This window comes from Pyxicephalus adspersus, chromosome 3 (genome assembly GCF_032062135.1).
Source record: "Pyxicephalus adspersus chromosome 3, UCB_Pads_2.0, whole genome shotgun sequence".
Taxonomy (NCBI): Eukaryota; Metazoa; Chordata; class Amphibia; order Anura; family Pyxicephalidae; genus Pyxicephalus; species Pyxicephalus adspersus.
Genome location: NC_092860.1, coordinates 36,982,908 through 36,997,122, shown reverse-complemented (window position 1 = coordinate 36,997,122; position 14,215 = coordinate 36,982,908). Strand labels below are relative to the sequence as shown.

At 37.7% G+C, this 14,215-nt stretch overlaps 1 protein-coding gene across 35 annotated transcripts in view; it reads left to right on the top strand.

Annotated features, from left to right (window-relative positions):
* PTPRD (protein tyrosine phosphatase receptor type D) overlaps positions 1-14,215 on the top strand; it is a 956,723-nt gene that overhangs the window by 766,219 nt on the left and 176,289 nt on the right. For all 35 annotated transcript variants that reach the window (XM_072404239.1, XM_072404241.1, XM_072404242.1 and 32 more), the window contains one exon: positions 12,259-12,424. In XM_072404239.1, coding sequence (XP_072260340.1) covers positions 12,340-12,424 — 85 coding nt within the window. In that variant the 5' untranslated portion in view covers positions 12,259-12,339. The remainder of the gene's footprint in view (positions 1-12,258; positions 12,425-14,215) is intronic.

Below are 14,215 nucleotides of genomic sequence, written 5' to 3'. Positions count from 1 at the left end.
ATATTTCAGTATGCAAAGAAAAATATGCTCTGTTCAATGTGGCATTTACAGATTTCTTCTGTTGAGATGACTCTGGAACCTAGAAAAGGGCTTTCCTTTCAGAGTCGTCGACATTCCGCTGAATTACAGAATATGTCTACAAAGCATATTGCCGCCTCTGCCAGCTACCTGATTCACAGTCATTTGTTTTCATTTAAACTTGGTTTCCATGACAGTGTGTTTGCAGATTCCCAGCAGATTTATTTTCTTTTTCCATACATAACTGACTGATTGCGGGGAGACACACTTTTTTATGGCTGTTTTATCTTAGACTTTTTCTTACGCTATGTGTTGTTAAGCTCTTAGTCAAAATAGCAGACACTATGAGAAACATTATGTCTACTAGACTGTATGACATATTCCGCTTGTACATCTCCACCAAGGCCTATCACCCTTACAAGGCCTTGGTGTAGATCATTACAGGTGAGATTTGCATTGTCACATCAGTACATTGTGCTGCTAGCTCATGTGTCCTCAAAGTAGTGTTATTGACATGCGATGATGTATATACCAACATAGTCAATAATACATTTTCATCATTTTATTATTATTATTGTTATAATTATTGTTAAACAGGATTTATATAGCACCAACATTAAATAGGGGTTCCAAATGACAGACAGGTACAGACAGTGATACAGGAGGAGGAGAGGATCATGATATTGGGAATATGGAGCACCCATGATTGCAATATTGTGAAAACAACACTAAATTAACTTATGAACTGCCTTTTTTTGGTGCTTCCTTGAAGGACCGATAACACTAAAGTAGGAAGCTGGATTATGCAGCTGAGCCATTGATAACATTCACATGATTCCCTTCCTATACCTGCACAAAATACCTGAAAACATTGAGATCTCTATCTGGTGTGTAACCTGGTGATCTATATTATCATACATCCAGTGATTATGTTTGAGGTACCAAGAAATGGTGGTCGAGGCATCAGCAGTTTACCAAGTGGGTATGCACTCAGGGAAACTTCATGTGAACAAGGGCTAGATATCCGTATTCACTTACACAGTACTAGTTAGCTTAAAGTATACTTGTATGTGTGTTACTAAGTGCACTGCCAGGAATATGCCAGTAAGATGCATACTGGAGTGCCCTCTCCAGCCATCCAGTTCAGGCCAAAAGACATGTACAGGTTCAATGGTGGTACTATTTGATTTTTGTATTCCAGGGAGTACTCTTTGCACATTAGAAAAAAGCACTCAAAACTTAGAATGGTATTATATAATTTTAATATTTTGTGTTTTTCAAAACATTGCAAGATAGTCTCCATTTATGATAATCTCTGGGAAACTTACACTACATATGTATTTTTTACACCAGCTAGGAAATTACTTAGTGGCCTTTTAACCCCTTGTTTGAATGTATAAAGAGCCATATACTTGACTACTTAACATTCATAGAGGTGGGGTTTTGTTGCCAGTACAGTTCGCAGAGAATTGTGTTGCAGGGCTTAGCGAGTCCCTTTGGTTGAAAGCGGGCTGCATATTGAGATACAGAATCTGCTGCTTCTATTGTGCGAGAATATCATGCAGTGCATAATAGAGAAAAAGGCACAATGGAGCATATGCCTTCTACACTGTGAATAGAGGTAATCTAGCAAAATAGGACACATCTTGTATGTTTATTTATTTATTTTGCCCTACAGACACAAAAGCTTTAAGAAAAAGATTCCCCTTGCCGAAGAATACAGTGCCTAGCACTTATGTATATTGGAATTCTACAGTGCGCCAGTTGGTCCTGTCCTTGTTAATGGTTTAGACATTTTGAAGAAACAAATTGTAACTTGTTTAAAGAGAGTGGCAATTTTTTAATCTGTTCCGTCTTTTACTTCCTCTGTGGACTCGAGACATTTGTCCTCGGGGTTAACTGGAGCTACAGGAGTGGAAGAAAGTGTTTTTAATTTCAAGGGTCAGAAGCTGGAAGAAAAACTATAAATATTTCCTTCCTAAGCAGTCATGATGCTGTAGCAGGTCATTCATTTAAAGGAGGCATTCAATTGATGCAGCTCATTCGGCTGTCCACATGATGGGTGAGCGGGGGCTGTCATCCTGACTTTAACATAAACACACTTTTTGGTGAGGTTATTTACCTATGATTTGTTCACAAGGAGGACATAGGCAGCATTTAATGAGAAACATCCCCAGAACACAACTGTTACACAGTTCAAGGATCTTTTTATATATTATACTATTATTAAGCTTCACATCCTCAACACAGAATAAAGAAGCAAACCCTGAGAGATTACAGAAATATAAGCCTTATCGCCAAATGAATTTATATTGTACGAGTCAAAGACTTTCCCTGTTTTGTGGTCTAGATCCCTAGTTGCAGTTCTGTCTGTTAAGAGGCATCACAATGAATTATGCACAAGATTGCCTGAATACCTAATTCTGTCTGGATTTGGAAGCATCATACATTACAGCTTTAGCAGTGCTTGATGGTGCATTTTCTATGCTTTTTTTCTTTTCTTTACCCGTCAGGCTTAGGATTCCTCCTGTATATTTTAGAATATGATATTTTTATGGCAGTTTCCTGTATTTATGTATAGCAATCCAGGATCTCATGTACCTGTTATGCCACCTTGCAGTAGTGCCCAGGATAGTGCTTTTTAAGTGACAAGAGTTCTGATCTTGACATTCATCTTGTGATCCTGTCTGCTGTATTTTCTTTAACCCAATGCTTCCCATAATCCATATTTCCTGAAATACCTTAAACATTGGCCTAGTTTTCCCAGGTTCCTAGCACTTCTTTTCTCCGTTCTATCTATAAGTAAATAACACTATGCAATATTTTCAATCAATTAGGTGAATGTGTTGTAAAAAATAAATACATTTGTATTTTTAGGCAGAATGTTCATTGACAATTTCAATTTTGGCAGTGAGGACTGCCATGAGGGTACACGTTCATTGACAATTAGAAATTTTTTTGTTTCTTTTAAAAAATTTTTAGCTGTCATGGTAAAATCAAAACCACATTTTGTGTCCCAATCATATTCACTTACATATAATGGTAAAATGATTTTAATACCAATCAAATATAAACAAATGGATAGCACATGTAGTCAGTTTAAATTATTGTAGTTAAAATTATATAATCAATTAAAAATAAAATAGAGAGACAACTGCATAACTAAGCAACTTAGAATGATGGGTTTTAAGGAATTATGGGTTGTCTCCAGTCCTCTAGGAATAGCTGCAGTGAAACCGTGGTTATCCGCAGCTCACTGCAGTTGGAAAGCATTCCCATTCAGTCAATTGGAAGTGACGTGTCACTCAAAGGCTCCATATGTTACATGTTGTATCCAGGAATTGTGTCACAAACCACTACCATATAAATGTGTTCACCGAATAGTTCCCAACCACTTCTTTACGGGTAGATAGGAGCAGTAACCCGCTTTGGTGCCCATGGTCATCCTAGAATTGCAGATTTTAAGAAATGAAATATTATTATGCTATGCAGGATTTTCTGTTCTGTTGTAGCACAAACATTTATATCAAGTGAAATGCAACATTTGTATTGGGGATATTTTGAGTGGCACAGCAATAAATACAATTAAAAAAAATAAACACTGCAAATCCTTAGGGGTGTTTTCTAAATACCTGCTTGTTCTGTCATAAATCAGCAGTTCCTAAAGGAAAGCACTGAGTTGGATAGTCAAAGAAACTAAAAAACGAGTTAGTAGAAAAGTAAGATAAACATGCATGTACCGGGGATTAATCTGGTCTTGCAAAGTCAGGTTTCCATCCCATTCTTCTTGGACATATTTATGACTGCTAATTCAAATCCAAGTCACCAGTCATATTCCACGGAAGGTCAGAACATTTTTCTAACTTACAAAAGAGAAAACCCGCGGAAAGACAGCAGACACTAGGGGGGGGGGGGGGGGACCTGAGTGTGCAGTCATTCAAAAGGATGGGAAGGGGTTCTGGTCTCATGTATGATTTAGGCACGCATTGGAAAAGAAATTCTCCCAATGATAATGTGATATTGAATTTGCTATTGCTGTTGATACTCTGTCGAACAAATAAATTGTTCCCAGTAAAACCAAGTGTGCATGTTCTTGGTTCTTGCAGATTTGTCAGAGGCCACTAAATCTTCCTAATATCATTTACTCCCTGTATCCATTGTTTCATGCTTGGTGGTGAAATTTGTTTCCATAAAATAGGGATACACTCCTTTGTGGCATTCAACAAATGGTATAACAGGGAGTTTTCTTAGACAGACCGATATTTTTTCCTAGCCTCAGCCACCCCCTTCCAAAAAGTGTGCAAAAGGGGGCAGTTCCGAAAAATATGCAGTAACCTGCCAGGCTCTTTTTCACAGCGCTAGCAGAGAGGACTGCCATGAGGGTGCATTTTGGCCAAGCCATTCGGAGTTCTTTACCACCGTGTAAGTAACTTATAATTAGTCTTGTGATGGTGATTGCTGATAGAGGCCTTATCGCCATAATAAAATAGTTGTTCTCTCTGGTGTTTCGTGAAAACCTGTTGCAATTCCCTCTCCCACCCGTTCACATAGGTAAGTATTGGCAAGAATATTGTGTCACCAACAACTGATATGTATGGGATAAGGTTCATCTCAATGGGCCCTCAGCTGCACATGTCTCCTCCAGTGCAGTAAGTGACCTACTGAATTGTTGAGGCTCGGGCAAGGTCCTCCAGGGGCATAGGTTGGGCAGCGAGTGTTCATTTTGTACTCTGGCATCAGGTATCCATTCTCCAGAGGTGATAAATTGCATAGCCTGGCACAAAACTGTCCTATTTTTGATGGATATTAAAGTATAATATGCTTTATCACCTGTCCCTTTCTGCAATAATGACCCTCCTGATTGAGTGTTTTGAAACGTTTGTTCCACTTTAAATAAACGTTTAACCTAAAGTGATAATCCAGCACTGCACTTAGCAAGAATGTCCAGTAACCCCTGATTAGCAATTAATTATAAGGCTTTGTTTGTTCATAGCATTGTTCAGTAGAATGTACATGCATATATTATGTATATATGCATATCTAGTCTACAGGCTGAGGGGGTGTTTAACTCAAGTCCTCCAGGGTCACACACAGGACAGGAATTCATACAAGTAATCATTTTCTAAATCTTTGTAAACCATACCTTACTAAATTTACTGGTGTCTTTTGGAAAAATACTAAAAATATGTGCAGGTCTTGGCCCTTGAGGACTGGAGTTGGACAGTCCTGGCATATACAGCGCATTCCTACGCTTTTGGTTTTCAGCCTGTGTGTACCTGTAATAGAATCCACTAGTCTGCTGGGTTCATGCTTTACAGTTTCATACCTCTGGAGAAGCCATGGTCTCTGCTAAGCTAATCATCTTGCATTTTTTCCATGAAAAAAGCTTTTTATTTTTCCTGCTAGATCAGGTGGCTTAAGAAGGTAAAGACCCAAGCGTCGTAGGCTTATTTCTTCAGCTGGCACTTAGGATGCATTCAATCTCATACACTTGAGCATTTGTCACAGTGTTAAACCAAGGTTTGCACGTTAACCGTAATCTGGTTTAGGATCTATTTTACACACTAAAACAATTTTTACTTAATGTTACAAATTTAGCTTGATGTTTATTTCATTTTAGTTGGATTTCTGCAGTAGACATATACTCTACATTCACAGTATATTACTGTTGTTAATGCAATGCTGCTTTATGCTATTTCAGTCTTTTCAATACTAATGTGTAAGCCAAGTGCTGCAAAAATCAGCAGACCAAGGACATACTAGGATGTAGAATATGCTTAGCAGCAAAAGATCTGGGTATTACTCTCTCTTGATGTAAATGTGTAAACCTTGACTTGTAGACAGAAGAACCTATTTGATCTGAAGGCAAACATAAGCCTCCATACTTGATATGTTTCTGCATAGACTAATGTCTATGGATATTTACTTATGAAAATCATCTGAAAATCATAACCTGGCTATTTGCCCAGTTTATATCCACAGATCCAATATTTTTATGTAGCCAAATTGTAACCAAAAAGAAAGGTATCAGACAAGAACTGATGTCTAAAACTTTATGCTACAATAGTTGTATGGTAAGTTTCATTGGATGCTTTACAGAACCTTCACCCCCTTCATGATTGGGGATGTTTCATACCTTTGTAACCGATGGAGAACCACCAACATTACACACTAGTCTCATGTAAATATAAAAATGGGGCTATCACAATAATCTGCTGTTCTTGTTTTTTAAAGAAAACCTGTCACAAGAGATACATTGAGCATTGCTGCCACATTAATCCTACCTAATACTTTTTAAGTCACTGACCTGGAACAGAGCTTTCATGATATGCATACTTGTTTTGGGTCAATGACACGGAAAGCAGTGAAAGAATTGACACAACAGACAAGCATTTTTAGAGAGGGATCAGCAGTGGCAGCTGCCATAATTCAATCATGATAGGTTTAACTTGAGACCTTGAAAAACAGTACTGAAACATTCTGTTTTTTTATCTGTTGGTTTGAAATATGCCTTCTGCCTTTTATCGGTCTTTTCAGCCATTTTCAGTTTGTCTTTTGGCTACCATTAAAACAACTCAGGTTGGCCATTCTATTCTGACAATGGTAGGAGCCAAGTACTGTGTATGGCGGGAGTCACATCCATTTAAACTTCTGCCCACTGAGTAAGCAGGGGGTTGTTTAGTCAGATCCATCATCCCTGACAGGAACAATGTATGTAATAACATGAACCAGCAAACTCCAATTAAAGAATGCCCACAGATGGCCGGATTATTAGATAGCTTCAAATACTGCTGAGACAAGTAGTCTTAGAAATAGCATCATTGTTAGCCAAACTTCAAGAAGGTGTATATACCACTGAATTGCACAATAAATATTGTATTTCTATACATTATGCTATGACTGCTCACCTCTTATATGCTGTTGTTTTAGTGAAGCTTATGTTTTTTTTGCCAGGTACAAAGTGTTTTAGCACAGTGTAGAAGTAGACTATCTTCCCTAGATCAGTAAGGCACAAAGTCAGAATGATGTTATATATCTATGCAACACTGCTTTTGTAGGGTGATCACTGAGCGATAAAAGAGGCTGCCAGCCATGTCATTACATCTATAGCTGTCACTATGAAAGTTAATGTGAAATTCTGGCAAGTATTGCCGAGCACTGTGCAAATGCACACCAATGTAAGGGGGGAACGTCTCCACTGATACCAATGTGAATGACACAGTTCCCCTGGTTGGCACTTGGCATTGCAGCCTAAGCTTGTCTCAGCATGAAATCAGTGACATGGGATATAGTACACAGATTAAATTTAACAAGACAGACACATATGGGAATTAAAGTGCTGGAAGGCAGGGAAGGGAGGGATTGACAGTTAAGGTTGGGTCCCAGTACAATTTTGTTATATGTTTCTTCAGATTAAAAAGCTTACGACACCTTTTTTTTAAGGAAATGTACAGTGTTTTTGCAATGGGTCCTACCCCATCATCTCCGTAATAACATACAACAGATAGTCCTTAGTTCTTTTTAAACCTGATTGTACTGTAAAAAAGTGGGGATATCCCAAGTACCTTAAGGGTAGCAAGCACACAGATTTTATGATATTGTATCCAGATCAGCTGACATATGATTTTTGATTATTGCTTGCAGCGCTTTGCACATTATCACTGCTCTTTGCATGGACTTTCTCGATATTATTCGGTTTGAAATTAATTTGTTTAGCTGTGAAGAGTTTTATTCTGAATCTTTGTATTTACGTGGTTCAGCACAAGAAAACAAAGCAACCTTTTCTCCCTCCGAGAGCACATTCTATATATCTCCATCTCTGTGATAGCATCAAAGTCATTATGTAGCAGTTGGCTCGGATACGCTTGCACAGACACAAATTGAGTCCGACAGGACTGATGTCTTATGGATGTTGCTGCTATTTGAAATGCTGGCATGAAGATGGTTATGATGATAAGAGTGAGCTGGTGCCCTCAGCACACAGCCTACTATGATTTCTATGGCTTTCATTCATTTCAGGAGCTCCGTATATGGTATCAAAGGATAAATAGCACACGAAATGAAACAAGATGAAGGCTGTGTATGCTTTCAAAACACAACTTCTGTTGAAATGGGACAGGTGTCATCATTGTGAGTGATATTTATCTGTTATTTAAAATACATTTCAGCACATTTATACTTCAATAACATTCTAGTTTTCATATACTATGTGTAGCATAGTATGATATGGTAACAATTATACCATGGTTAAAAAATAGACATATACAGGTAAATATATGGATTCACAGACATTCTTTCTTTTTTCTACTGGACTGGTAAAGTCGATAGATTGAATGGAAAATTCTACAATGGAGACACTTATATAAAGGATTGTTTATTATTATTATTTCCCCCAGAACAGAAAGTGAAAAGATTACCCTAACGGAGGTGTAGTTGACAATAAAAATAATACAAGGATCTTTTCTTTTCTCATTTTATTCTAGAACTACCATTAGATTATTTATTCTTAAACATGACCAAACACTTTTGTTTGTGTGTTATCTATGTAAGGGGAGGATCAATCTTATTATTCATGCATAGACATTATATATCTCTGCTGTATTCCTAACATTTGAGTTTATACAATAACGAGCACACACTGAAACGCTAATGCGTACTCCAGAGTCACTTGATTTCATTAAATTGTTCTAAATATACATTTATTTCATGCAAACAAATGCAGCATAGGCCTGTAACCGTTATGAAATGGCACAGCAAGAGAAAATATAATTTAATTTGAGCACCTATAAATATTAACTGGCGGGGCCCTTTACATTCCACTTTACAGTTATATGCTAAACATATTTTACTACCCTATCCCTGCATTATGAATGTTCCACTTAGTTTGTAATAAAGCATATTTACCTTGGGGACTGTTAGACTGCATCATGAAGATAATGGATCGATCTGTTTTTTTTACATGCTCATTATACCTAGGAAGAGAAAATATATATTTATGACTATAAAGTACACATTCTTTATACTCTCTCCACTGGTACATGTTGTATGCATGTAATATGAATGCTGTAATGCAGTCATTTACATGGCTGCTAAATCAAAATGCTAATAAAACCTTTACAGGGGGTCAAGATTTATATAGTAATAGACTTTAGCACCTTGATACTCGTTGTTGAGATATTTCACACAGCATTAACATCTACTGTGCAGTTTCCCATATTATAATATTGCAATTTTAGGTTCAAGAAAAGCTAAAGGATAGCCCTCATGCCTTCCCTGCAAACAGTCATTGTCTGCTCTTGCTCCCCAGCAGGCACCTAAAGCCTAACACCAAGTAATTTCAAAATGCTTGTGGTCATGGTACGAATAAAAAAAAAAAGACTAATGTGTCCCATATTACTTGCTTCTTGAAGGCTTTTTGTGTGACCAGACCCCTGAAGCCAGTCCTGAAGCATCTTTCTGTCAGGGACCAGAGGTCTACTGAAATGTAGGCACAGTAGTCTTGCTTAGTAAGTGAGAATTCCAATGATCCACAACCACCATGGAGCATGGATGAGAAGACGATCACATCAGCTGTTGAAGAGGTGGGAGGATAAGGTAAGTAAGAGTAACTTTTACTGGTACCCTGGGTAAAACAATAATTCAAGTTTTGTAATTTACCAGGAGGTTAACTTCTGCTTTATACCCAGCTTTCTTTCTGTGGATCCTTATGTCAGTATTACATCTTCTTTTAAGTGGTAGTCTGGTTATGAATGCTGCAGAGAACAGCACCTCATTAGGAATGTAGTGTCATTGTCAACAGAATTTTTTAAGCGGGCTCAGGGTGGTCTGATGTCCTTGATGCCGTTGGGTCTACAGTAAGTGGGCTCTGGTCTTCATTCAACCTGGAATACAGTTGACACCTAGTGATGAAAAGGAATTATTAACTGGAAAGATAGACTTGACCTTGGAGGAAGGTATATAGGTCAATGATGGTAACAGGAAAATACTACTTGACAGTAACTTTTTTTTTTTAACAAAAAGGGATGGGTGGAAGATAAATTAAAAACATATGGATGAATGGCATTATTTGGTGCTAATCTTTGTGTTTGCACAAATTCTGGCGCTCTAGGGGTTGAGTGCATTGGCCCCTAGGTAATTGTATAACCTTCTTTAAAGCTTCCAGCCAGATATCAGAATTTTCAGCAAAATAACATAGTAACAGTTGTCCTTGCCACAAATTGTGATGCATATAGTGTACCTTTGTCCCTCTAGTAATACTGCACATGTAATAAAAAAAAAACGCAGTGAAACAACATTCCATATTCAGAAAGCCAGTTCTATGCATTTCAACATGGAACATACCTATGACCATTTTGTAATAACCATTTCCTGCATTTTGTTTTTATATGTTCCTGTTGTTTTTAGATGTAAATTATATGGATAGCACTTTTATTTTAGACAAATGTTTTTGTTTTTTCCTTTAAGATGGCCACTTTTATATTACTGTGATACAAACATCAAAAAGGTATTGCAGCTAAATTATTGAGAACACAGGAGATACAGAAGAAAAAATGTAGCATGAAATAAAATGTCATTTTAATGGTAGGTCTGAAACAGAACAGTTGTTGAAATAAACTAAACTCAGAAAAGTGACAATACTCAGCCTTCTGTTTTCTTCATTCCTAGAAGCATCATGGCACACTTTCTGACAATTTAATGTAACAAATGACATATTTAAATACTTTTACTTTAACAAAAGGAAGTCTCAAATCCCGGCGGTTTAACATAAGAACTTTGCTCGACATTTCTTTGGCAGCCTTGTCACTTTACCATTGGCAACTGTAGTGTATATATCAAACAATTTGATGTTGAGGCTGAAATTAAAGGAGTGTGGGCTGAAAGATTTTAGTTGTAACATTTATCAAGTAACTTCAGCATTATATGTTCCTTTTTTCAGACTTCCTATCTTTTTATGTAGTAGTCTATATTATGATGCAAATAAAAGGTAAAGCATCCTTGATAGCAACATCGTAAATACCTGAAAGAGCCCCAAAGCAAAATTATTACTGAGTCTCCTGCTCTTTCAGTGTGAAGTAAATATGGAGACCTGTGACATTACAGCAATAAAACTAGCAATAGTAACTGATGTTAACAGTAATCTAGTGGAAGCACCTGCAGCATTATTTATTTATATTATTTATAATATTGATGGCCAAATAAGTCATGTATTTTGATATTATTGGGCTCCCTGAGTCTCACTGAAATCACATATTCTGTATGGGTATACGCATGCTTGGTCTTTTATAGAAAATATATTAGTTGAGAAACTAACTGTACATTGGCATTTAAACACACAGAATTATCATTACCCTCTCTAAAATCTTTTCTACCTCCCCTTCACATATTTCTAGATTGCTTAAACATCTTCTCTGTACCAGACTTGTTCAGTTCCTTACATCTTATTAGGGCTCAGACCAGCTTTGGCATCAATCAGTCCCATGTGGCACCTAACAAGCCTCAAATACTCACACCCCACCGTGAGCCTAGACTTACACCTTGTCCCCTCTTTTTATCCTTCACATTTAACAGCAACTACATACATATACAGTTTACAAAAAGCAACAATGACCAAACTCACTAAACAGTAATGCAAAGGCACACTTGTATAGGTTTTAAACATTTTTATTCTAAAATATTTATTTTCATGGTGGTATTAGATTAGCAGTATCCAAGTTATCATATGTAAAAGTCAGTTTGTGTATGCTTTTTGTATCATTTGCAAGGGATTTTATTGTGCACTTGTTTGCTTGAGTTTTTGTTTTGCCAGACAAGTGAAGGGAACTTTGTGTGAGATTTTGCTCTGAGAATGTGTGGAATAGGGATTTCAAATTGCTTTATTTCATAATTCAGCATCTTGCAGTATGTCATTGTCTTGTAAAGTATAGGGATACCTTTACTAAAATGACAGCCTAATTATGAAGATAAATTATTCGGGTGATGATCTGACCAGGGGAGGAAACCATCTGGGATTGAGGATTACTTTGTGTTAATATAGGGAAATACATTATTAGCTCTGCCAAGCTGCTTCTGGGCACCATGCATGTTGGCAGCAATGCAAACTTTGTAATGTACTCCAGTCACTGTAATGGGAAAAATATGTTGTATGTAATATATTCCCTGTAGGGATTTGAATGATGGATTGTAAGTTGTTATATCACTGAAATAAATGTTCTTATCTGTTTATTTTATCTTTTTCGACAGGCTGTGACAACACTGCACTGAATACTAAAGTGGGTAGACACCCATCGGCCTTGAAAGCCAGTGAAATAAGCCTTCCTAATCATGCAGGTGCCAAGCTGTCAGATGATGAACTTTGCCAGGCCATTGCTGGTTCTTCTGTGCTTCCTACTCCATGCTGATGCTGAAAGTAAGTCTAGTCCTTTGTTCTGTTTGAGTTCTTGACCATAATGAGCAGTTTTGTTTTTGCTTGGCAGCAGTCGAGGGCCTTTGAACAGAATCTCTTTATGAGAGTATGCTAAAAACACTGTGGGATACTTGCTGGCTAAAAACCCACCCCCTGAAAAAAGACTATTTATGTGACTCTTCTGTATTTCTGCTGGTCCAACCGCTAAAATGCGTTCCCTACTATGCAAATTGTATTTTCTTTTTACCACTACAAAGTTAAGCTTCGGAAAACACAGAAATGAAGTACATGGGGCCAACAGACAAAGGGTTTACAATTGTTGAATTAGGAACAATAGTGTCTCTACACACAACAATTTTTCTTTTGTATATGGACTAAAAAAAAAACCTGTAGTTTATGTGAAAACACAGTACCCGGGCACATTTTGTGGTAGCTGTTTGGCTGTGTTTAAGAAGAGTCCAGAGGCACGAATTAAGAACTTTCAAGCAGATATGAACATACTGTAGAGATGTAGCTTCCATGCCAGACTACTGTATCACTGCAGGCAATAACAGATGCTCAGTAGTTAGGGAATAAAACAAAATATTTATTATTGTTCATTAAAATAGTAAGTAGGCTAAAGTGAATATCATCAAGGAAGTTAAAGAGGAACTAAACCCAAAAGTGCCTAAAACAAAAACAATCCACTTACCTTCAATCCTGCAGGGTAGTCCGATCCATCCGGAGGTCTCTGCCATCGGGTCCTGCGTCGTCCTGGCATATATCTGCGCGCCGGGCGCTGCATCTTCACCTCTTCTTCCAGGTTCTTCTTACTATGTCACCCGACTCAGGCACGTGATCGGGTCACGTAGATTGGAAAATAAACTTGCCTATTCCTCTGCGCATGCGTGAGATTGGCAAATTTCCTTTCCCTTTGAAAAGGCTCCTTCTGCGCATGTCCGAGATGCTTGGGCATGTGCAGAAGGAGTACCCAGGAGCCTCATGGGATGCCTGACGTAGGTATCCCGGGAGGCTTTGCGTTCCCATTCATTCTCGATGGAGGGGAGGCGGGGGGAGGGGAGGGTCAGTGCTGCACTCTTTCTGTTTTTTTTAAAAAAGAAGAGTTTTGCACTTAAAAAAAAAAGAAAAAAAGAGATTTTTTACTTAACATAAAAGGGTTGTCTACCCTTTTATGTTAAGTGAAATTTCTGAGTTTATGTACGCTTTAAGGTGACGGCAAAACATTGTCATTAAATGTCCCTTAGTCCCTTGCCTCTTCTGCATGGGTGTTTTTAGTTTCCCATTGGCTTGAAAGGATCTGGACAGGAATGATACATTAAATTGGAAGGAACAAGCCATTGGAGTAAAGCATACACACTTTCTCCTCTAACAAATGTTGGTATCTAAGGCTACCCTTTCAATGGAAACTGTATTCAATTCCAGGGGTATTTATTTACATATACAGTACATGTGACAGTAATCAGCTTAACAGCTAGGCATCCTTGATCTGCGGATTAATGTTCCCAGGCACAGGTCTCTGTGCTGAAGGGACATTACCCTACATTCCACTTTTGAGAGCTAGGGTGCTGTGGATGTCAGACTGGACTTTTAATGACAGCTCTAAAACCCCATCACTATGTTTCCACACAATGTGATTACTGTAACAGTAAAGACATGGTAATTACACAAGGTTTATTAGTATACAAACATTCTTTTAGTTCTGGCTTTTAAGCAACTTCTTTCTGTGTCCTTTAACTGTGTGCTTAGTAACCATTGCTGTACATTCAGGTGTTTGGAATATTCTGTTAAGTTATT